Source organism: Elephas maximus, chromosome 24 (assembly GCF_024166365.1).
Source record: "Elephas maximus indicus isolate mEleMax1 chromosome 24, mEleMax1 primary haplotype, whole genome shotgun sequence".
In the NCBI taxonomy this organism is placed as follows: domain Eukaryota; kingdom Metazoa; phylum Chordata; class Mammalia; order Proboscidea; family Elephantidae; genus Elephas; species Elephas maximus.
The window spans coordinates 19,526,414-19,552,865 of NC_064842.1; the positions used below are offsets into that span (position 1 = coordinate 19,526,414).

The window sequence follows — 26,452 nt, forward strand, 5'->3', positions numbered from 1 at the left end:
GTCCTGAAAACTCAATTCTATCCATGTCCTTAAGGTCAACTCTACTTTGAGGAGGCAGCTCTTCCCCAGTTGTATTTTGAGTGCCTTCCAACCTGAAGGTCTTGTCTTCTGGCACTATATCAGACAATGTTCCATACTCATAAGGTTTTCACTGGCTAATTTTTTTCAGAGGTAGATTGCCAGGTCCCTCTTCCTGGTCTGTCTTAGCTGGGAAGCTCAGCTGAAACCTGTCCATATGGGGACCCTGCTGGTATTTGGAAAATGGTGGCATAGCTTTCAGCATCACAGAAACACACAAGCCACCATGGTACGAACTGACAGATGCATGGGAACATAGTAGTCAGTAGGTAGTAAACTTGCGGGGAGTGTTATTTCTGATCCACTTCACAGCAAGCAAATGTCTGACATATATATATACATATGTTATTGTGCTTAAAGTGAAAGTTTACAAATCAAGTCAGTCTTTCACACAAAAACTTATATACACCTTGCTACGTACTACCAATTGCTCTCCCCCTAATGAGACAACCCGCTCCCTCCCTCCACTCCCTCTTTTCATGTCCATTTCACCAGCTTCTAACCCCCTCTACCCTCTCATCTCCCCGCTAGGCAGGAGATGCCAACATAGTCCCAAGTGTCCACCTGATCCAAGAAGCTCACTCCTTACCAGCATCCCTCTCCATCCCATTGTCCAGTCCAATCCCTGTCTGAAGAGTTGGCTTTGGGAATGGTTCCTGTCCTGGGCCAACAGAACGTCTGGGGGCCATGACCACCAGGGTCCTTCTAGTAATAGTAAGACCATTAAGTCTGGTCTCTTTATGAGAATTTGGGGTCTGCATCCCACTGCTCTCCTGCTCCCTCAGGGGTTCTTTGTTGCGTTCTTTGTCAGGGCAGTCATCGGTTGTAGCCAGGCACCATCTAGTTCTTCTGGTCTCAGGCTGATGTAGTCTCCGGTTTATGTGGCCCTTTCTGTCTCTTGGGCTTGTAATTACCTTGTGTCCTTGGTGTTCTTCATTCTCCTTTGATCCAGGTGGGTTGAGACCAACTGATACATCTTAGACGTCTGCTTGCTAGCATTTAAGACCCTAGACGCCACTCTCCAAAGTGGGAGGCAGAATGTTTTCTTTATTAAATAGATTTTATCATGCTGATTGACTTAGAAGTCCCCTGAAACCATGGTCCCCAGACCCCTGCCCCTGCTACACTGGCCTTAGAAGCACTCAGTTTGTTCAGGAAACTTCTTTGCTTTTGGTTTAGTCCAGTTGTGTTGACCTCGCCTGTATTGTGTGTTGTCTTTCCCGTCACCTAAAGCAGTTCTTATCTACTATCTAATTAGTGAATGCCCCCTCCCACTCTTCCTCCCTCGCCCACTCATAACCATCAAAGAATATTTTCTTCTCTGTTTAAACTATTTCTCCAGTTCTTATAATAGTGGTCTTATGCAATATTTTTGCTTTTGCAATTGACTAATTTCACTCAGCATAATGCCTTCCAGATTTCTCTATGTTATGAAATGTTTCACAGATTCATCACTGTTCTTTATCGATGCATAGCATTCCATTGTGTGAATATACCATAATTCATTTATCCATTCATCTGTTGATGGGCACCTTGGTTGCTTCCATCTTTTTGCTATTGTAAACAGTGCTGCAATGAACATGGGTGTGCATATATCTGCTTGTGTAAAGGCTCTTATTTCTCTAGGATATATTCCAAGGAGTAGGATTGCTGGATCGTACGGTAGTTAGAACTAGCTTTTAAAGGAAGTGCCAAATCAATTTCCAAAGTGGTTGTACCATTTTACATTCCCACCAGCAATGTATAAGTGTTCCAATCTCTCCACAGCCTCTTCAACATTTATTATTTTGTGTTTTTTGGATTAATGCCAGCCTTGTTGGAATGAGACGGAATCTCATTGTAGTTTTGATTTGCATTTCAGAATAATGTTTTAAAAAATGTAATATAAAATAGATTGTTTACATTTCAATTATATAGAATTACAGTGGTCCAAATATTTAAAAAAAAAAAAACTGTGGCAATATACTTACAAATTTTGACATGTTTACATCTTTAAATAACACTAAATAACAGGATCTAGCACCAGATTTATTTTTTTTTAGCACCAGATTTAATAACTACCATAATTTTCTTGGTGACGTAGGCAATAAGTTGATTAGATAAAAGTGGAAATGGGGGAATACGTGCTGGAGATTTTAGAAGGGAGGAGAAAGTATGTGATAGTTATTTATGAGAGAAGGTGAGGGAATGGGCTAGAGAAATACAGTACATTTTTGCAGGAACGTAAATATACGGTATGTTTGCTGGTCAGGATTAAGGGACTGCTTTAAAAAAAAGAGAAAATTTTTCTCTTTTTTTTTTAATTACGACGTTAAAGTGAAACAAATCAACATGGGTGTGCTTTTCTCTAGCCACATTCAGCTGCTGCTGAGGTGGACAGTAGGATTTAGACAGGGCTGTGATTTAGCCACACAGATATGACGAAGTGGGAGGGGGAATTGAGGGTACGTATTAGTAGAGTAAAATGATTATTGGCCGTGGAATTTAAGATGGATTAGGAAGGAAAAGAGAGCCTGGGGTGGGGTAAGGGTGGAAGGCTCAATGGATTGAAGGTTATGCTGGGGTTGAAGGATTGCTCAAAAGATGGTTGGAGTAGGGTTATGTTGCAGAAAGTTAGGAGGTGGTGGATGGAGATTAGGATTTGAATTTGGGAATACAGAGGACGATGCACATCATTTGTACATATATATCCTGGTCTTAATCCACATGGATTCTGACATGAAAACAAAGTAAGCTTCTCCTAGTAGGATTTACATTTTACAAGTGGAGTTTCCTTATATATCACCCTCCATTCATGAGATACGATTAGATTATCCAAATAACGTAAGCCAACCTCAGTTTGAGAAAATATTGAAAGTAATCAAAAGCAACATGGGATTGATAATTGGCATTAGAAATGATCTTTCAGTTATACAAGAATTAAAACTTCAGACATTCTTTAAAAAGACACACCCTCAATGCACTAACCTGTTAACCAGATATCTAATAATCCCCAAACACAGACTGTCAGTGGACAGAGCTAAAACCAAATTGTTGGTAACACAGGATCAATAGAAGATCAAACAGAAATTAAGGTGAAGCATTTTTGAAATCACAATAGAATCCAATAGAAAAATAGAATTTGATAAAAACAAATTTAAGTCCGCACTGGTTTCCATCAAGCTTTTGTTAATACTGTAATGCTAAATTAATTATCACTGATAAACAATTTCCAGGGTAATCTTCTTCTTACCTCAGGTCCCCAGGCCTTTTCTAATGGGAGGTGCTTGTTAAGTTCAGTCATTGACTTCCATGTCTGTGCTTCATTTAAACAACCATGCTGAGAAAAGATCACATGTACATGCATGTATAAAGGTTTCATATAAATTAATATATTTATTCATAAGCATTGAATATATTCTGATGCCATTGAAAATAATATATATATTTTTTATTTCATTATTTAAATCTTTGCTGGTATATAGGGGAACAACTGATTTTTGTATTGAGAGAGCTTAAATTCACTTATTCTAATTGTTTCACACAGACAATCATGTCATCTGTGAATATGACAGCTTTGTTTCTTCCTTCACAATCCTTATACTCTTTATTTATTTTAGTTTATTATTATTTTGCTATATTACAAAGATCTCCAGAAACAGTGTTGTACAAGAGTAGTGATAACAGTCACCCTTGTTTCAGAGGGAAGGATTTCACATTCTCACTATTAAAGTCAGGAAAGGTGTGCATCAGGGTTATATCCTTTCCCCGTGCTTACTCAGTCTGTAAGCTGAGGAAATAATCAGAGAAGCTGGACTAAAGGCATACCTCAGAGATATTGTGGGTTTGGTTCCAAACCACCTAACAATGTGAATATCACAATAAAGAGAGTTACATGAATTTTTTGGCTTCCTAGTGCATATAAAAGTTATGTTTTTTTATTAAGTGTGCAATAACATTGTGTTTAAGAAAACAATGTATATATCTTAATTAAAAAATATTTTATTGCTAAAAAATGCTAACCATAATATGACCCTTCAGTGTGTCAAAATCTTTGCTTGTGGAGGGTCTTGCCTCGATGTTGATGGCTACTGACTGATCAAGGTGGTGGTTGCTGAAGGTTGGGGTGGCTGTGACAATTTCTTTAAAATAAGACGACAACTAGGATCTTAAATGCTAGCAAGTGGCCATCTACGATGCATGAATTGGTCCAAGAGACAGAAAGGGCTGCATAAATCAGAGACTACGTGAGCCTGAGACCGGAAGAACTAGATGCTGCCCGACTACAACTGATGACTGCCCTTACAGGGGACACAACAGAGAATCCCCAATGGAGCAGGAGAAAATTGGGATGCAGACATCAAATTCTTGTAAAAAGACCAGACTTAACTAAGGTCTGAATGAGACTAGAAGGGCCCTGGAGGTCATGGTCTCCAGACCTTCTGTTAGCCCAAGACTGGAAACATTCCCAAAGCCAACTCTTCAGACAGGGATAGGACTGGACTGTAAGATAGAAAATGACACTGGTGAGGAGTGAGCTTCTTGGCTCAAGTAGACACATGAGACTACGTGGGCAGCTCCTGTCTGGAGGGGAGATGAGAAGGCTTAGGGGCACAGAAGCTGGCTGAATGGACATGGGAATACAGGGTGGAGAGGAGTGTGCTGTCTCATTAGGGGGAGAGCAACTAGGAGTATATAGCAAGGTGTTTATAAATTTTTATATGAGAGACTGACTTGATTTGTAAACTTTCACTTAAAGCACAATAAAAAATAAATAAATAAAATAAGACAAAAATGAAGTTTGCCACATTGATTGACTCTTCCTTTCACAGAAGATTTCTGTGCAGCGTGCGATGCTTTTTGATAGCATTTTACCCACAGTAAAACTTCTTTCAAAATTGGAGTCTGTCCTCTCAAACACTACTGCTGCTTTATCAACTAAGTTTATGTCATATTCTAAATCCTTTGTTGTCACTTCAACAATGCTCACAGCATCTTCATTCACCAGGCGTAGGTTCCATCTCAAGAAACCACTTTCTTTCATCAGCCATAAGAAGCCATTCCTCATCCATTAAATTTTTATCATTATCATGAGATCGTACCAATTCAGTCACATCTTCAGGCTCCTCTTCTAATTCTAGTTCTCCTGCTATTACCACCACATCTGCAGTTATCTCCTCCACTGAGGTCTTGAACCCTTCAAAGTCATCCATGAGGGTTGGAATCAACTTCTTTCAAACTCCTGTTAGTGTTAATCTATTGACCTCCTCCCATGAATCACAAATTCTCTTAATGGCATCTAGAATGGTGAATCCTCTCCAGAGAGTTTTCAATTTGCTTTGCCCAGATCCATCAGAAGAATCACTATGCAGGGCAGCAATAGCCTTACAAAATGCACATTTTAAATAATAAGACTTGAAAGTCAAAATTACTCCTTGATTCATGGGCTGCAAAATGTATGTTGTGTTGTTGTTGTTAGGTGACATTGAGTTGGTTCCAACTCATAGCAACCCTATAGGACAGAGTAGAACTCCCCCATAGCATTTCCAAGGAGCGGCTGCTGGATTTGAACTGTTGACCTTTTGGTTACCAGCCCAACTCTTAACCACTATGCCACCAGGGCTCCGGATGTTGTTATAGGAGGCATGGAAATAATGTTAATCACCTTGTACCTCTCCATCAGAGCTCGTGGGTGACCAGGTGCGTTGTCAAAGAGCAGTAATATTTTGAAAGGAATCTTTTTTTTTCGTGAGCAGTAGGTCTCAACAGTAGGCTTAAAAGATTCAGTAAACCATGTTGTAAACAGATGTGCTGTCATCCAGGCTTTTTCATACCATTTATAGATGTGCTGTCATCCAGGCTTTGTTATTCCATTCCATTTGTTGTTGTTGTTAGGTGCTGTCGAGTCAGTTCCGACTCATAGCGACCCTATGCACAACAGAACGACACGCTGCCGGGTCCGGAGCCATCCTTACAATCGTTGTTATGCTTGAGCTCATCGTTGCAGCCACTGTGTCAATCCACCTCATTGAGGGTCTTCCTCTTTTCTGCTGACCCTGTGCTCTGCCCAAGCACCATTCCATTTACAAAGTAGATTTAGCATAATTCTTCAGGGCCCTAAAATTTTTAGAACGGTAAATGAGCATTGGCTTCAACTTAAAGTCACCAGCTGCATTAGCCCCTAACAAGAGAGTCAGCCTGTCCTTTGGAGCTTTCAAGCCAGGCATTGATTTTTCCTCTCTTCCTGGATGGCAGCTTCTTCCAATGTGAGGCTATTTCATCTACACTGAAAACCTGTTGTTAGCGTAGCCCCTTCATCACTTACCTTAGCTGGACCTTCTGGACAACTTGCTGCAGCTTCTACATCGGCACCTGCCGCTTCACCTTGCACCTTTATGTTATGGAGAGGGCTTCTTTCCTTCAACCTCAGGAACCAGCCTCTGCTAGCTTCGACCTTTTCTTCTGCAGCTTCTTCTCCTCTCTCAGCCTTCTGAGAATTGAAGAGAGTTAGGGCCTTGCTCTGGATTAGGCTTTGGCTTAAGGGAACGTTGTGGCTGGTTTGATCTTCTGTCCAGACCACTAAAGCTTTCTCCGTATCAGCAATAAGTTTATTTTGCTTTCTTTCATGTGTCCACTGGAGTAGCATTTTTAATTTCCCTCAAGAACTTTTCTTTTGCCTTCACAACTTGGCTAACTCTTTGACACAAGAGGCCTAGCTTTCAGCCTATCTTGGCTTTCCACTTGCCTTCCTCACTTTAGCTTAATCATTTCTAGCTTTTGATTTAAAATGGGGGATGTGTGACTCTCCTTTCACTGGAACACTTAGAGGTCGTTGTAGGGTTATTAACTGGCTTAATTTCAATATTGTCATGTCTCAGGAAATAGGGAGGCCCAAGGAGAAGGAGAAAGATGTGGGAACGGCCAGCCACTGGAACAGTCAGAACACACACAGCATTTATTGATTAAGTTCGCTGTCACATATGGGTCCGACTGGTGGCACCACAAAACAATTACAGTAGTAATATCTAAGATGGCTGATCACAGATCACCATAACATATATAATAATAATGAAAAAGTTTGATGTATTGTGAGATTTACCAAAATGTGACACAGAGACATGAAGTGAGCACGTGCTATTAGAAAAACGGCTCCGACAAACTTGCCCAAAACAGGGTTGCCACAAATCTTCTAACTGTAAAAACTGTGAAGCGCAATGAAGTACAATAAAACGAGGTATACCTGTATATGAAGAAAAATGTGGCATCAGGATTGGAGCGAGACTCTTTAAGAATCTGCGATATGCAGGTGATACGACATATCTGGCTGAAAGCAAAGAGGACTTGAAGCACTTACTGATGAAGATCAAGGACCACAGACTGCAGTATGGATTTCACCTCAACATAAAGAAAACAAAAATCCGCACAACAGGACCAGTAAAGCAACATCACGATACTCAGAGAAAATATTAAAGTTGTCAAAGATTTCATTTCACTTGGATCCACAATCAAAGCCCATGGAAGCAGCAGTCAAGAAATCACACGATGCATTTCATTGGGCAAACCTGCTGCAAAAGGACCTATTTAAAGTGTTGAAAAGCAAAGATGTCACTTGAGGACTAAAATGCACCTGACCCAAGCCATGGTGTTTTCAGTTGCTTCACATGCATGCAAAAGCTGGACAACGAACAAGGAAGACCAGAGAAGAATTGACGTATTTAAATTATGATGTTGGCAAAGAATGTTGAATATACCATGGACTGCCAGAAGAACAAGTAAGTCTGCCTTGGGAGAAGTACAGCCAGAATGCCCCTTGAAAGTGAGGATGGTGAGACTTTGTCTCACATACTTTGGACATGTTGCCAGGAGGGACCAGTCCTTGGAGTAGGACATCATGCTTGGTAAAGTGGAGGATCAGTGAAAAAGAGGAAGACCCTCTATGAGGGGGATTGATACAGTGGCTGCAACAATGGGCTCAAACATAGCAACAATTTTGAGGATGGCGCAGGACCAGGCAGTGTGTCATTCCATTGTACACATGGCGTCGTTACGATTTGGAACCAACTCGGTGGCGCTCAACAACAACAACATTAGGTGTTAGGACCATGGTTCTTCTGGGTTCATAAAATGAGTTGGAAGGTGCTTTCTCCCTCATTCTCTGGACTAAGGCTGAAGTAAAATATTCCTTAAATGTTTGGTAGACTTCATCAGGAAAGCCATCCGGGCTTGGAGTTTGCTATTTTACTTTTGTTGGTTTTTGTTTGTTGCATTTTGCAAGGCAGTTATCCATTTTTTTATTGTCCAGTTTGTTGGTATTAATTTGTTTATAATAACCTCTATTATATTTTTAATGTTTGTGGTATTGATAGTGAGAGCCCCTTTAACATGCTTGGTATTGGTTATCAATGCTCCTTTCTCTATTTTTCTTGATCAATTTTATTAGTCTTTTCAAAGAACTAATACCCCCCTCCCCCAACCAACCAAAGAATCAACTTCTGGCTTGTGAATCGTCTCTATGTTAGTATTTGTTTCATGAATTTCTGTTTTTAATTTTATTATTTCCATGCTTTTACTTTTTTTGGATTTAACTTGCTGGCTTTTTTTTTTTTTTTAACTTCTTCAGATGGATGCTTAGCTAATTGTTTTTCAGTCTTCTTTTCTAACCTAAGCACGTAAACCTATAAATGTCCCCAGACCTGGCACAATTTTAGCTGCATCTATTGAGTTTTGCTATTTTCTTTATCATTCACTTCAAAATATTTTCTAATTTCCATTGTAATTTCCTGTTTGACCTATGGGTTATTTCATATATGTGGGGATTTTCTAATTACCTTTTTATTACTGATTTCTAGCCAGAGAACACACTCTGTGATTTCAACCCCTTTAATCTCCTTGAGACTTACTTTCTAGAGGATATACGGTCAATTTTTGTAAACCATTTGTGTGCACTGAAAAAAGAATATGCCCTCTGCAATTGTTGGTATACTGTTCTATATAAGTTATTGAGTCATCTTTGTTAATTGTGTCGCTCAAATCTTCTCTAGCTTTACGAATTTTGTTTGCTGTGTTCTAGTAATTATTGAGTTGTGTTAAAATCTCCCATTATGTTTGTAGATTTGTCTGTTTTTAGTTCTCTCCATTTTTTATTTATGTATTTTGAGGCTACGTAATCAGTTCTTTGGTTTATACCTAATTCCCTAATTCTATTTTCTAGACCTGCTTTCTAAGTTGACTAATTCTTTCTTCAGGTATCACCCCCAATAATTGAGTTCTTAATTCCAGTTATTGCAATGATTATTTTATTTTTTTTCTAGAAGTGATCAGCAGCTCCGATATAGGCATTGGACGGCTCATACATAAGACAGCATAAGGCAGAAAGGCAGGTGTTTTAAGTCACCATGACAGTGAGAAGGAACAACACTGGGGAAAGTGAAATATAGGTATTGACAAGATAGCAGCTGAAGGATTGAACCACACCATTCAAGCTGTATGGGAAAGGAATAGAAAAAAGATGGGAGTGATAGAGAGGGAGAAACCAGAGGGTTCAATATAGTGGATGTCTAGATGGCATGAGAAAAAGTAAGAGACATAGGAGTGGTGGAAATGACAACAAGAGAGCTAAAGAACAAGGAACTGAGGTCAGAGACTGAAATGTTTGAATTTAAAGTAATTTCGATAGGGGGAGCTATATCAGTCAAGGTAGTCTCTGCTCTGTTGCAATAATAAGCCCCAACTCTCTGGGACTTTACACACTAAAAGTCTAGTTCTTGATCACACACAGTCTAAATCATATGTTCCTAGTTATATGGTTCTTATGGGTGACTTATTCCCAAGCAGTAAATTAGGAACCCAGGCTTTCTCTATCGATTGGCTCCTTGAACTCCCCCAACTGGATCCTTGAGCACTTCATCCTGGAAATGACACCTATCACTTCCACTCATACTCCAGTGTTAAGAACCAGTCACCATGACCCACCTACATGTACATGGAGCTGAGAAATATAGGCCCTGCTTACAAAGCTGCTTTCCAGCAATGATCCTATATGATGGATGGAAGAATTTATGAGTCAAGTGCAATTGTTTGCAGGGCATGAAGCAAATGATGAAGTTCTGAATCTATGACAGCAAAACGTAGAAATGGGATAGATGTCAACTGGATGGGAGGAGCCTCAAAACATAGAGTTTTCCTTATAGTGAACAGATAATCATCAGGAAATGATACTATGGAGAACACCAACCCTATATCTCATCCTTAAGTCTATGGGGTGAGAGAAAGAGTGTCCTTGGTTTGATACGACTCTAGGGAGAGTGATATCCTCTGAAGAACTTTTATTGAAGAAGAATCTAGAGGCATTTACCTCTAAGGTATAATGGAAAGTTTTGAGAGGGAGGAGAGTATTGTGAGTCTGGGTCAAGGTAGAAGAAGGATAGAATGGTTTAGGGATGTGACTATGAGGAGGAAGTAGACCAAAGGAATTTACTTATTGAGCTATAAACAAGTATAAGTTGAATGCGTGGTGGGATGGATTTAATTGGTCACAGAATTAAACGACAATTAGTTCTTGTCTCTGGAGGGGTAGGGGTGGCAGGTGGAACTCAGGTCTCTCGGCTGCTATCTGGGTGGGTTATACTACTTGGAGAATTAAGGTCTCTGAGATGAGAAGTTTACTTTGGAAGGAGGCTGAAGTAGGCTAGCCGAGGAGGATGGAGAAAAACCAGGAGAGTATGGTGACTCTGAAGCCAAGGGAAGGAAGTATAATGGTTGGCGGAGTCAAATGATGCAAAGAAGTGAAATGAAGTCTAAACTGTCCGTTTGATTTAGCACAACTGCGATAAATATCCTACAGCCAAGACAGACCTGTAAGTAATCAAACAACATTAAATACAGTTTGAAGAAAATAACCAGTAATTTCATCATCCTGGTATAAACATTTTTTCTGACTTTTTAAGTCTGTTTTATATAACGGTTTCTTTTTGCATGAATGGATTTTGGTAGTCATAGAATATAGAAGTGATATGTTTTTTCTACTGACAGCTGCCTGTTCCATTTTCCTTAGGTGATGCATAAACAGATTTAACATCAAAAGACATGTCTGATTGCATACTATTTAAATTCGAATCTGTCATACCTTACGCATGGTAGTATTAAAGCTGTAGTCGTCCCTTCCATGTATCTCCCACACTATGAAATTTACTGTAACATCTTCAACGTATCCATTATCGTCAAATCTGAAAGAAATAGCAAACACGTAAAATGATAGCTTAGGGTAGGATAGACGGTTAAGAGCTCTAGCTTTTGAGTCAAATGGGCTGAGGTTTAGATCTTGCCGTTTTCACTTAAAAGCTTTATGATCCTGGGGAAATTATTTAAACTTTTTTTCCCTCCAAAATTATTTATTTATTTTTGTGGTTGTTGAGAATTACTTAAAACTCTCGAAGCCTCAGTTTTCTTATCTGTAAAATAATACTATTATTTTTTATTATTTAATAAGCCTATGAGTTTATTTTGAGAACTAAATGAAATGATGCCTGTAAATCACTTAGCATAGGCCCTGGCATGTGGTAAGTGTTCAATGAAGGGCAGTTTTAGTTATCACGGTTACTTTTATGAATAGTAATGAGGTAGAAATTTTTCACTTTTTTAACAGGTAGAGCTATAAGTTCTCCTCGCATTGATGACAGGTACCACGTATCGATAGAGGAGAGTGGCTGAGGCCCTGCTGTCATGAATGTTTGCAGGAAGAAAGACGGCGTGTGTGTGTGTGTGTGTGTGTGTGTGTGTGTGTGTGTGTGTGTGTGTGAAAGAGAGAGAGAGATGAATGGAGGAAGGGCAAAGTAAGGTCCCCTGGTGTGATTTAATCAAATGTTTATTGGGTACCTATTATATACCAAAGGAGCCCTGGTGGCACAATGGTTGAGCACTTGGTGGTTCGAATCCACCCAGCGGCTCGGCGGGATAAAGAGCTGATGGTCTGCTTCTGTAAAGATGACAGCCAAGAAAACCCTGTGGGGCAGTTCTACTCTGTCACACATGAGGTTGCTATCAGTCGGACTCGACTCGATGACGATGGGTTTGGTTTATTATGTACCAGAGAATTAAACCACAGAATTATGCTGAGAGCTGACACGCTGCAGACCTCCCAGGAGGAGCCAGGTGGAACACGTGGCAGAGTCTCAGGGGACCTGCAGCTTCAGCGAGAGATCCGAGGTGGGGCTGAGAAGCAGGAGCAGTCTGGGCTCCTGGGAGCAATAGTCACGCATAGCCCATGCTCGGGGAACAGATGATGACTGATACCAAGGGCAGGCACCAGCGGAGAGTCCAAGGCAAAGAGGAAGCCTCCTGGATACAAAGGCTCCACTGAGCTTACAGTAGTTACCCAAACTTAGTAGGTTTTAAAAAAGATGTGTTTCTTTAAATTGCTAAGATTGTTTTGCTGTTACCATATGAAAACAGGGGCTTGAGGACAAAGCTAAATTCAGTTATTGATAAAGTCACATCTTTGTACGCCAGAGCTTGTGACTGTAAACTTGGTTACATGCCCTCCATCTTCATCAATGAGTGCCCATGTTTCTGATTGGAACTGACCCCCTTGGGTGAAAATTCCACTTAGCCCTTTGGTCTTAGGCACTGTCTCTGGGTTCTTGACTCTTGGACTGTTTCCCCAGTTTCTGATATATTTTCTTGCTTCAGATCTCCGTGTCTAGTCATAAAAAATAACAGATCCTTGACAAAACCCAAACCCATGGCCGTCGAGTCGATTCCGACTCACAGTGATGCTATAGGACAGGGTAGAACTGCCCCAAGGCTATAAATCTTTACAGAAGCAGACTGCTGCATCTTTCTGCCATGGAGTGGCTGGTGGGTTCAAACTGCTAGGCTTTTGATTAGCAGCCAAGCCCCAAGCCCTTTAACCACTGCACCACCAGGGCTCCTTCTTGATAATGTTGCCTTATTGCTGCCGAGATCTCTGCCTGACCTTGCAGCCGTTGTTTCTGTCTTACTAGATCTGGCACAACTTACTACCACCCAACCCTGCTTATAAAAAGCAGTTTGTGCCCTATTCTCAGAAATTGGGCAGAAAAATTTTAAGTGTCAGAAAGCGGTATCTGGGAAGCTGTTTACTTTCCATCTTCAGTAGTTTTCAGAAAACAGAGATTTTCAGATCTCTTTCAAAACATTAGCTCTCAAACAGGCGTGACTAGCTAGTCGTTGGTTGTACCTGAAGGTCCCCGAGTGGTGCAAGCAATTTGGAGTTGGTGATGGTGCTAAAGAAAGGCCTGGCAGTCTACTTCCATAAGATTTGACCAAAAAAAACCCAAACTGTCAAGTCTGTTCCAACTCATGATGATCCCATGTGTTGCAGAGTAGAACTGCACTCCATAGGATTTTCAAGGCTGTGACCTTTTGGAAGCGATCTCCAGGCCTTTCTTCTGGAGCTCCTTTGGGGAGGTTTGACCCACCAATCTTTCAGTTACTCTAGTGTTTAACCATCTGGGCCACCCAGGGACCCCTCTGTAAGATTTCAGCCATTGAAAACCCTATGGGGCACAGTTCTACTCGGAAGCACATAGGGTCACCCTGAGTTGTAACCGGCGAAGGCACGGGTTTGGTTTTTGGTTTGAAGCTGCTCAGGAGTAGCACTGCTTGACTTCTTTCTTGGTGGGGCAGGAAGGTCATAGAGAATTCTAAAACTCTGTTGAGAGCTCAGTTTCAGAGATTTGGGTCAGGCTTCAGCAAAACCCCAATTATAGTAGCTTTAGAAGGAACGGTATATTTAACTGCATATTCTGAAAGCCACCAGATTCTTGAATTATTAAGAACTATGTAGTTTCAAAGCCTGATGCTTTATCTTAATTGAATTCTGTGAGCCGGCATCTTTCGACTCCCACAAGAGTAGTGATCTACAGTGCCATCTAGTGGCAGTAAGAATACATTGCATGACTCTTTACTGTCAAGTTGATTCGGACTCAGGGCAACCCCAAGCGTTCTGAGTAGCATTGTGCTCCAAAGGGTTTTCAAGGCTGTGGCCTTTCTGAAACAGATTGCCAGGCCTTTCTTCCAAGACTTACCTATCTAGGCATGATTTATTTTCATTAGTGTTCATTAGTGTAAAATATAATAAAAATGATACTTGAGAAATATAGAAATACCACTAGATTACAACTAACTTCCCTACAATTTGTAGCTTCTCCACTGTGCCAGTTCCACTTTGGAATCAGGAAGGGAGACATCTCTGTGTTTATCTACAAGTCCATTAGACATATGAGACTCTCTGTCCTTGGGTGAACACTCCAGATAGCACATAACACCTGTCCCTGAACTCCCTGCGTGGTAATAAAGCCACTGCTGTTTCCTCTGGGCCTGCTTCTATAGCACCAAATTCTAGTTTTTTTTTATGGGTTGTCACCGGAGCTCAGAGAACAAAGGAGCCTTAGGATGACTTACGTTCTCGGCTGGATCATTCTCCCAGGGCTTGCTTCACTCATTAGCTTTTGATGTGAACCTATTGTTGTCCTTTTATGTGTAAAATTCGGCTCAGCTTTGTTCCTGAAGCATTCCTTATAAAGGCAAGGCATTTACTGTAATCTATTTTTTTTTTTTTAGAGACCTAGACCTGTTAGACTAATTTCCTAGTTATCACCCACTCCTGTTTACCTGAGTCTCAAAGCTTAATTAATTAGCAACTGAATTCCCCTTTGATGAATATGTGATTGGGTACCTTGTTTTCAACTGTGTGTTGCTATAACTCAGTTGAACCGGACATTGAGCCTTATCAATCTGACTGTCCCTTTGCAATTAGCCTCTTATATTTGATTAATTATCACAGGAGAATTGAAGGCAAAAAGCTTTATCAAGTGATTCCTAGTAGCAGAGGTACAATCAAGTTACTTATAGAAAAAAAAGAGCTGCCACAAAAGTCCAAACTAGTGCTGCTCCAATAGTCCCTCTCTGACCTTCATCTTTCACATGTCCTCTCATCAGCCCCTTGACTTCACAGAGATTTCCAGGCCCTGATTCCTCCATTTTCCTATACAGTAGTTCCCTCCTGGCCTCCATTTGTTCCGTGGACCTCATGGTTGATCATCTGACTCCTTCTCTCATCGATACCCTAACTTCACCCACATCTTGTTTTTTCACTTGCATTGGACATCTATCCACACATTCATACCTGGGATGTTAAGATACGCCTTCTGCATTCATGTCCACACTACCCAGAGAAAGCCAAACAACTGTGGGGACTGGACCACTATGGATCCGTGTTATCTCCCCTCGGCTATGTCTTTTTAACCAGCCATCTTTGTACTGGTCCCTATTCTGCTCCTTCTCCCATTAACCTCAGTGACCCTTGATTTCCTCCTCACGGCCCTTCTCGATCCTTCTCAGCTTACAGATGGCTCTCATTCCTACTTCATGCAAGTAAATTGAGACTATCAGACACGATTTTTGTCAACTCCCACATTCCTATTTCCAAAGCAGTCACTTTGTAAGTTCATCTTTACTCCTTCCTCCTAATCTCAGAGGATGACTTGTTCTTCCCGTTTTAGCCCTGCTACCTGGGCATTTAATCCTACTTCCCTAGTTTCCTCGTGCACCTTGCCCCAATAGTTAATTTTAATTATGAAATATTCAAAATATGCAGAAAAATACAAAGGGTAATGTAAAAATTGATATATATGTATAGTTTTCATCCAGATTTTGTACTTATATATAAATGTATCCATAAATAATATGTGGTATTGTATTATAGGTTTGAAAATGTACATACATGATATTATAGCATAAGTATCTTTTAACAATTCTCTTTTCACTCAGCATTAGACTTTTGAGACATATCCACAGAAATTTCTGTTCTCTTGATCTGTTTTCCTCATCTGCAGCTTCCTCCTGGTTTTTCTTCTTTCCCTACCAACCTGAATTTCATGGTTTATCATCTGATTATCCTCTCTCATAAGTAACCTAAATCATTCATTTTAACTGCTATGTAGTATTCCAGTGTTTAACTATTCAATTTATTCACCCAGCCTTCCATTAATGGACTTTTAGATTGTTTCCAAATTTTCACTATGTGAAAAGTGTTTTACATCTGTCCCTGTTAGCTTCTGTCAGAGGTTCTCCAGGGTGTATACTTGGAAACGAAATTTCAGTGAATCTTAAAAAGTAAAGATGTCACTTTGATGGCTGAGTTGCCACTGACCCAAGCTGTGGAATTTTCAATCACCTCACATGCATGTGAAATTTGGACAATGGAAAACAAAAACTGAAAAATAATTGATGCATTCAAATTGTACGTTGCTGAAGAATATTGACTATACCATGGACTTCCAGATGAATGAACAAATCTGTTTTGAAGGAAGTATAACCAGAATTCTCCTTATAAGTGAGGATGGCTACACTTTGGCACTCTTACTTTTGGACTTGTCACCAAAAAGACCAATGCTAGAAAAAGACATTGTGTTTGGTAAAGCAGAGGGTCAGTGAAAAAGAGGGGAACCCTTACGGAGATGGACTGACACAATAACTGCAAAAAGGGGTTCAAACATACCAATGATCATGAGGATGACATAGGACGAGGCTACACTTCCTTCTGTTACGAGGTTGCTGTGAGTTGGAGTTGACGCCATGGCAACTGAACAACAATGAAGGGTGTGCACACAGTCATCTTTCCTACATTTTGCCAAAAATACTTTCCAAAGTGGTTGCACCAACTCATACTCCCTGCAGCAGGATGTAAGAGTTTCCATTGTTTTACAGTTTTGCCAATACTTGGTATAGTCAGGTTTTAATTATTTTTTCATTCTGCTGGGTGTGAGATGGTGTGTTATTTTATTTTTTCATTTCTTTGATTAACAAAGATTTTGTTTTCATTAAATTGGTTGTTCATATATATGCAGAAAAGAGTTAACTCAGAGGACCTGAGATTGCTACTTTAGAAAGTCCTGTTTACAAGGTTGGCCCTTGGTTGGCATCTGGGAACTTGGATTTCAGGAAGGTTCTCACCATTTCCAGAAGTGATAATGTGGCTTACCATGCCTAAACTGTGCAAAAATACGGTTTATGCTGAACACCTGCTTTCCTTCTGGGAGCGTGGAATTTTAGTATTAGGCAGAGGGTGTCTATACAACCAGCTCCCAGTAAAAACCTTGGGTGCTGAGTCTCTAGTGAACTTCTCTGTTAGACAACATTTCACATGTGTTTCACAGCTGGAATTAAGTGAATTCCCTGTGACTCTACTGGGAAGGGACTCTTTGAAGCTTGTGCTTAATTTCCTCTGGATTTTGTCCCAGGTGCCTATTAACTTTGCTGATTTTGCTTTTTATCTTTTCACTGTAATAAATCATAGTTGTGAGTATGACTTTATGCTGAGAATTGTGAGTCCTCACAGTGAATCATCAAACCTGGGACAATACATATTACCCATTTTTCTATGGGTTTGTTTGACTTTTTCTTAATAACTTTTTGGAGTTCATTGTCTAATTTGTACATTAATTCTTTGTTGTTATTTGCATTTCAATCACCTGTCTTTTCACTTTGTTTATGGTGTCTTTTAACTACAGAATTTTAACACTTAGCTGTAGTAAGGTATCAGTCTCTTCTGTTATAGTTTGTGCTTTTTGTGACTTGGTTAAAAAATTCTCCTGACCCAAAGGCCATAGAGAGAGTCACCTATATTTTACTCCAAAATTTTCAAGTTTTTCTTTCTGTAGTTCAGTCTTTAACCCACCTGTATTTTTAAAATTTTTGGTATCAAAACCCAAAGACAGAGAATTCTGGGAAGATGATAGGGTGAACAAATCATTGTTCTGATCCTGCCTCATGAGTACAGTAAGAAATACAAGGAAATAGTGCTCGACTTTGAGGGACTCTGAATCAAGGAGCAGAGGGAAACAGCAGGGAACCACAGAGAGGCAATAATCAACAAATCAACAATGAGTTGCACACATAGGAAAATAGCTTCTCCCACAGTCCCTGTCCCTCCCTTAGCCACATGGGCCACCAGCTGCTGTGAACTGGGGTAGTGGCCTCAGAAGACAGCCTGCTTCTCTAACCACCACAGTCCCTGCCTGTACAAAGAGTCAGGACCCCAAGCTTCTGCCCTAAAATCAATAAGGCAGATCTCCTGAGGGGTGGGGGTCTGTTTGGAATGTGCCAACACCTACTCTACCCAAACCCTGCTGGTTGCAAGCTTACTGTGAATTTCTACAGAAGGTCCATGCAGTGGAGTCCACTCTCGTAGTCAACACTCTACTTGCCTTTCTGTGCATCCCATAGCTCAGGCCTCTGAAATCAACAGGACAGACCTCCTGGGGTGTAAGTTCTGGTCTGTCTGCTCCCTGTTTCAGTCAATGCTGAGGACTGCTGACTGAGGCTGCTGTGTGCTAGTAAGCAGGCATCATGAGTTGAGAATACACTCACAGCCCACATACCATTGGGTGGGCTCTGATATGCAAGAGGTCTGTTCGGACTTTGACTACCCTCCCCCAACTGACAACTGTCAGATGCTGGACTGATATGAGCTACTACAGAAGGTTCCATACAGTGGAGTTAGGAGGTGGGTCATCTAAGTGGAGACTGATCCCCCAACCACCACAGGGCCACTGGGGCTCTGAAATCAACAAGATAGGTTTTTGGGAGGTCCTTCTGGGTACTGCCAGCTCCTCCTCCTCCTGAAATGGAGGTAAGACTGCCTGTGCTTCCTCTGAATGCCAGAAGCCCCCAGAGCAGGGAAGGAAGCCTTAGGGAAAACCTGAGGGCAATAAAAATGTAATTGCAGAAACAAAGAAGGGACAGGAGTAATAACCAGAGAAAGGGGTCTGGATCCCCTTGGTGGAAAGACTGATTAGTACAAGATACCTCCCTTGAGAGGTGGTTTCCACTGGTGGACAAACTGGCCACTGCATGTTCTCTGGTTTGTTTGGGAGAGATTGAAATTTGAAAAATGATGTCTAGAACCTTTGAATCCCAATTAAACCAGGGAGAGAGAAGAAATTATCACGGGGAGGGAGAGAAAAAGGCAAGCAAGGGCTGAAGGCTGTGCCCGCCTAAGAGTTTCTTTCAGAAAGCACTGCAGGCAAAAACACCAAATACTGGGGAAAACTGAGAAAGTTAACACCCTCAAAAACTCCAATGCTCAGCAAAAAAATCACAAGACACACAAAGAACAGAGAAACAATGGCCCATCCAAATGAAGATGACAAAGAAAGTGAAAGTGACAAAGGATGACCAAATAATAAAAAAAGGAAGAATATAATACAAAAACATTAAACACAATTAAAGAATTAAGGGAAAACATAGACAAAAGCTAAAATAAATAAGGAAAACAGTGCAAGAACCAAAAGAGGAGATAAAAAGAGAGAGATTACAATTGAAAGAGACAATAACTGAAATGAGAAACACAATAGAAGGACTTACCAACAGATGTAATCAGGCAGAAGAAAGAATCAGCAAATTAGAGGGTAAGATGGTTAAATTTAGAAACACTGAAGAGCAACAAGAATGGAGGCTCAAGAAGGTTGAGCCAGTTTAATGGAATTATGGGACAATAATAACAGACCTAATATATGCATCATGAGAATTCCAGAAAGAGATGAGAGAGAGAAAGTGGCAGAAAGAATATTTGAAGAAATAATGACAGAAAATTTCCCCAGTCTAACAAAGGACAATAAATCTGCAAATCCAAGAAGCTCAAAGAACCCAAACAGGATAAACTCAAAGAGATCTACAAAACACGTCATACTTAGGGTCTCAAAAATTAAAGATACAGAATCCTGAAAACAGTGAGAGGGAAGCAAAGAGTCACATACAAAAGATCCCCAATAAGTTTAAGTTCCAATTTCTTCTCTGAAACATTGGAGGCCAGAAGGCAATGGAATGATACATTTAAAGTGCAGAAAGAAAAAACAAACAAACAAAACTGCCAACCAAGAATACTATACCCAGCAAAACTATCCTTCAAGGATGAGGGTAAAATTAAAACATTCCCAGACAATCAGAAACTGAGAGAGTTCATATCCACCAGACCAGCCCCACAAAAAATACTAATGGAAGTTCTGTAGGTGAATGAGAAAAGACACGAGAAAGTATTCAAAGCTACACATAAAAAGAAAGATCTCTACTAAATGGAAATTAAGGGACAAGTATAAAGGCTAGTAGTAAGGTATTCATGCTTGATAATTCTAAATGTGTTTTTAATAACAAACATAAAAGGCAATGATAAAATTTTGTTACAGGGCACATGAAATATAAAGATGTAACTACTGACAAGAGCAACAAAAGAGGGGAAGAGGAATTGTATAGATACAGAATTTCTTGTACATTTCTGAGGTTAAGTTGGTCAACTTACCCTAGAATGTTATAAATACAAGCGGCTATATGTAATGGAACCGCTAAGGAAATATATAAAAACACACACACACAAAAGGAAAGGAGAAGGGAACCAAAAAGGTTCACTACAATAAATCAACAAAACACAAAAACAAGCAGTAATAAAGGATAAAGGCAAAGAAGGCTTAAGGTACACAAAAAACAAATAATAAAATGGCAGAAGTAAACCACTTTTTATCAGTAATTACAGTGAATGTAAATGGACTAAATGCTCTAATCAAAAGGGAGAGTGGTGGCAGAATGTATTAAAAAAAACATTATCCAACTATATGCTGTTTACAAGAGACACGTCTTAAACCCAAGAACACAAATTGGGTGAAAGTAAAAGGATGGAAAAAAAAATATTCCATGCAAATAATAACCAAATGAAAGCTGGAATAGAAAATTAGTATCAGACAAAATCTGTCAGAAGAGATAAAAATAGACATTACATAGTAATAAAAGCGTCAATTAATCAAAAAGATTTAACAATCATAAATATATATGCACCCAGCATTAGGGCACCTAAATATATAAAGCAAATGCTGATAATTAAAGGAAGAAATACACAGCACCACAGTAATACTTGGAGACCTCAATATATCACTTTCAATATTGGACAGAACATCTAGAAAGAAGGTCAATGAGGAAACAGAGGACTTGAATGACACTATAAACCAACTAGACTTAACAGACATATATAGAATACTCCATCCCAAAACAGGACAATATACATTCTACTCCAGTGAACATGGGTCATTCTCCAGGATAGACCACATTTTGGGTAACAAAGTAAGTTATTTTTTCTGACAACAATGGAGTGAAGCTAGAAATCAATACAGAAAAAAACCTGGAAAATACATAAACATACAGAAATAAAACAACACGTAATTAAACTACCAATGGGTCAAGGAGGAAATCAAAAGAGAAATCACAAATCTCTTAGAGTCAAATGAAAATGAAAACACAACATACCAAAACTTATGGGACGCATTGAAGTAAGTACTCAGAGCGAAATTTACAGCAATAAATGCCTAAATAAAAAAAGAAGCGAGATGTCAAATTAACAGCCTAATTTGACAAATCCAGGAAGAAGAGCAAACTAAGGCCAAACCTAAGAGGAGAAAGGAAATAACAAAGTTCAGAGCAGAAATAAAACCGAGAACAGAAAAACAAAAGAGAGACTCAATAAAACCAAAATTTGGTTCTTTGAAAAGATCAGTAAAACTGACAAACTTTTAGCTAGACTGACAAAGAAGAGAAAACATGCAAATAACCAAAATAAAAAATGAAAGAGGGAACATTACAACTGACCTGATAGAAATAAAGAGAATTATGACAGAATAGTGTGGACAACTGTATGGCAAAAAACTGGATAAGATAGACGAAATGAAGAAATCCTTAGAAGCACACAACCTACCCACACTGACTCAAGAGGATTTAGAAAGTCTCAATGGGCCCATAACAATTGAAGAGAGAGAATCAGTTATCAAAACCCTCCCAACAAAAAAAAAGTCCTGGACCAGATGGCTTCATGGGGGAATTCTACCAAACATTTAGAAAAGAATTTACACTAGTACCTTTTAAACTTTTCCAAAAAATAGAGAAGGAAGGAATACTCCCTAGTTCATTCTCTGAAGCAAACATTACACTGATACCCAAACCAGGCAAAGAAACCACAAGAAAACTATAGGCCACTGTCTCTTTTGAATATACATACAAAAATCCTCAACGAAATACTAGTGAACAGACTCCAACAGCATATTAAAAGAGTCATACACCATGACCAAGTAGGATTTATTTCAGGAATGCAGGGATGGTTCAACATTAGAAAATCAATCAATGTAATACTCCATGTCAATAGGACAAAGGAAAACCAAAAAAAAACCAAACTTATTGCCGCTGAGTCGATTCCGACTCATAGCGACACTACAGGACAGAGAACTGCCCCATAGAGTTTCCAAGGAGCACCTGGTGGATTTGAACTGCCGACTCTTTGGTTAGCAGCCATAGCACTTAACCACTACACCACCAGGGTTTCCGGACAAAGTAGAAGAACCGTATAATCATCTCTACAGATACAAAAAAAAAAAAAAAAAGCATTTGATGAAATCCAACACCCTTTCTTGATGAAAACTTTAAAGGAGATTGGAATAGAAAGGAAATTCCTCAGTATGATTCAGGGCTTATATGAAAAGACAACAGCCAACATCATACTTAATGGAGAAGGACTGAGAGCTTTCTGCTTGAAATTGGGAACAAGACAAAGGTGCCCACTCTCACCACTTCTATTCAATATTGTTTTAGAAGCTCTAGCCACAGCAAAAAGGCAAGAAAAAGAAATAAAAGGTATCCAGATTAGAAAAGAAGTAAAATTATGACTGTAACACTAATTTTTTAAATAAATAATTCCTATTTTTTCCCTTGTTCCTATTTCAGTCATTTGTTCTTGTCTTCCTGGACTACCAATACAGTTTATTAGCTTGCTCCCTGCTTGTTCCCCTGAAATTCATTCTCTGCACTTCTCCCAGAGAGACAAGCTAAAGCAAATATTTGATCATGCCACTGTACCATAAGACTGGATGGAAAGCTTTCTATCATCTGGACTCTACCTAGCTAGCTTTCCGATCTCTTCTCCTGAGATTCCATGACTCATTTTATGCTCCAATAACATCATACTGCTTGCACTATACATTTTCTTGTTCAAACAATCACTTTTGCTTGAAACGCTTACCCAGTGAAATTCACTGATGCTCTCCCCACCTCTCCTCTCCTTCCCTCCCCTACCTCCAGCTAAAGATGATTTTCCTTTAAGACTCTGCGTTTTCGGCTCAGATACGAATTTTCTGGAAACATTTCCCTAAGCACCTCTCTCTTCCATGGCTGGGCTGGATTCTTTCGTGTTTCAGTACCAGCCTCTCACACCATTCCTTTCTATTACTGCTCCTAGCATATCTGTTTATAGGTTTACCTACTTTATCAGACTCTTGATTTCTTGAGACTAGAAATTTTTTTTCTTATTGTGCTTTAGGTGACAGTTTATAGTTCAAGTTAATTTCTCATATAAAGATTTATACACATATTGTTTTGTGACATTAGTTGCAATGCCCACAATGTGACAGCACACTCATTCTTTCCACCATGGGTTCCCTGTGTCCATTCAACCAGTTTATGTGTATTATTTATTGTTTTATAGTCTGTCTAAACTTTGTCTGAAGAGTGGGCATCAGGAATGGTTTCAGTTCTTAGCTACCAGAGCATCTGCGGCCATAGTTTCAGGGGTTCCTCCAGTCTCTGTGAGGGTAAAAATGTTGTCTTCTTCATCTTTGAATTCTCAGTGTCACTATTGGCCGTTTTGATTCAGACAATCATATTGTCTACTATACTGGGAATGAAAAATTGAAGAGGGATGTCATAGCATTTATTGTCAAAAAGAACATTTCAAGATCTATCCTGAAGTACAACACTGTCAATGATAGAACAATATCCGTACGCCTACAAGGAAGACCAGTTAATATGACTATCATTCAAATTTACATGCCAACCATAAAGCCAAAGATGGAGAAATTGACAATTTTTACCAACTTCTACGGTCTGAAATTAATCGAAAATTTAATCAAGATGCATTGATAATTACTGGTAATTGGAATGAGAAAGTTGGAAACAAAGAAGGATTGGTAGTTGGAAAACATGGAAAAAACAGAAATGATTCAGGAGATGGCATAATAGAATTTTCCAAGACCAACAACTTCTTCATTTTAAATACCTTTTTTCAAGAACACAAACAGCAACTATACATGTGGACCTCGCCAGATGGAATACACAGGAATAAATTGACTATATCTGTGGAAAAAGATGATGGAAAAACTTAACCAGTCAAAATAAGGCCAGGTCCAGACTGTGGAACAGACCATCAATTGCTCATATGCAAGTTCAAATTGAAGCTAAAGAAAATTTGAACAAGCCCATGAAAGCCAAAGTATGACCTGGAGTATATCCCACCTGAATTTAGAAACTATCTCAAGAATAGATTTGATGCATTGGACACTAATGGCCAAAGACCAGATGAGATGTGGGGTGACATTAAAGACATCATATATGAAGAAAGCAAAAAGTCATCAAAAAGACAGGGAAAAAAGGCCAAAGTGGAGATCAGAAGAGACTCTGAAACTTGCTCTTGAATGTAGAGTATCTAAAGTAAATAGAAGAAATGATGAAGTAAAAGAGTTGAACAGAAGATTTCAAAGGGTGGCTCCAGAAGACAAAGTAAAGTCTTACGATGAAATGTGCAAAGACCTGGAGTTAGAAAACCAAAGAGAAGAACACACTCAGCATTTCTCAAGCTGAAAGAACTGAAGAAAAAAAATCAAGCCTTGAGTCGCAATTTTTGAAGGATTCTATGGGGGAAATACTGAATGATGCAGGAAGCATCAAAAGAAGATGGAAGGAATAGTCACTATACCAAAAAGATGTGGTCACTGTCCAATCATTTCAGGAGGTTGCATATGATCAAGAACAACAGTACTGAAAGAAGAAGTCTAAGTTGTACTGAAGGCATTGGTGAAAGACAAGGCTCCAGGAATTGATGAAATACCAACTGAAATGTTTCAACAAACGGACACAACCCTGGAAGTGCTCGCTCGTCTATGCCAAGAAATTTGGAAGACAGCTACCTGGTCAACTTACTGGAAGAGTTCCATACTTATGCCAATTCCAAAGAAAGGTGATCCAACCGAATGTGGAAATTATCAAACAATATCATTAATATCACATGCGAGTAAAATTTTGTTGAAGATCCTTCAAAAGAAGTTGCAGCAGTACTGAGAACTGGCAGAAATTCAAGCTGGATTCAGAAGAGGATGTGGAACAAGGGACATCATTGCCGATATCAGATGGATCTTGGCTGAAAGCAGAGAATACCAGAAACATGTTTACCTGTGCTTTATTGACTACGAAAAGGCATTTGACTATGTGGATCATAACAAATTATGGATACCATTGTGAAGAACGGGAATTCCGGAACACTTAATTGTGCTCATGAGGAACTTGTGCTTAGACCAAGAGGGAGTCATTTGAACAGAACAAGGGGATAGTGACTGAGTGGTTTAAAGTCAGGGAAGGTGTGTGTCAGTGTTGTATCCTTTCCCCATACATAGTCAACCTGCATGCTGAGCAAATAATCCAAGAAGCTGGACTATATGAAAAAGAGTGTGGGATCAGGATCGGAGAAAGACTCATTAACAACCTGCATTACACAGATGACACAACCTTGCTTGCCGAAAGCGAAGAGGACTTGAAGCACTTACTGAGGAAGATCAAAGACTACAGCCTTCAGTATGGATTACACTTCAACTTAAAGAGAACAAAAATCCTTACAACTGGGCCAGTAAGCAACATCATGATAAACAGAGAAAAGATTGGAGTTGTCAAGAATTTCATTTTACTTGGATTCACAATCAACACCCATTGGAGCAGCAGTCAAGAAATCAAATTACACACTGTATTGGGTGAATATGCTGCAAAAGACTCTTTCAAGTGTTAAAAAGCAAAGATGTCACTTTAAGGATTAAGGTGTGCCTGATCCAAGCCATGGTGTTTTCAATTGCCTCATATGCATGCAAAAGCTGAACAATGAATAAGGAAGACTGAAGAAGAATTGGCACCTTTGAATTATGGTGTTGGCAAAAAATATTGAATATACCATGGACTACCAGAAGGACAAACAAATCTGCCTTGGAAGTATAGCCAGTATGCTCCTTAGAAGCTAGGATGGCAAGACTATGTCTCACATACTTGGGACATGTTATCAGGAGTAATCAGTCCCTGGAGAAGGACATCATGCTTGGTAAAGTAGAGTGTCTTCGAAAAAGAGGAAGACCCTCAATGAGATGGACTGACACAGTGGCTACAACAGTGGGCTCAAGCACAACAACAATCGTGAGGAAGGTGCAGGATTGGGCAGTGTTTTATTCTGTTGTACATAGGATCACTATGAGTCAGAACCCACTTGACGGCACCTAACAACAACAACAAAAGC

At 39.6% G+C, this 26,452-nt stretch overlaps 1 protein-coding gene across 1 annotated transcript in view; it reads right to left on the reverse strand.

The window, feature by feature from the left end:
* CATSPERE (catsper channel auxiliary subunit epsilon) overlaps positions 1-26,452 on the reverse strand; it is a 165,102-nt gene that overhangs the window by 29,597 nt on the left and 109,053 nt on the right. Inside the window, exons 13-14 of the mRNA XM_049867930.1 lie at positions 11,183-11,282; positions 3,311-3,397 (exon numbers count right to left, since the gene is read on the reverse strand). Of these exons, the coding sequence (XP_049723887.1) occupies positions 3,311-3,397; positions 11,183-11,282 (187 nt within the window). The remainder of the gene's footprint in view (positions 1-3,310; positions 3,398-11,182; positions 11,283-26,452) is intronic.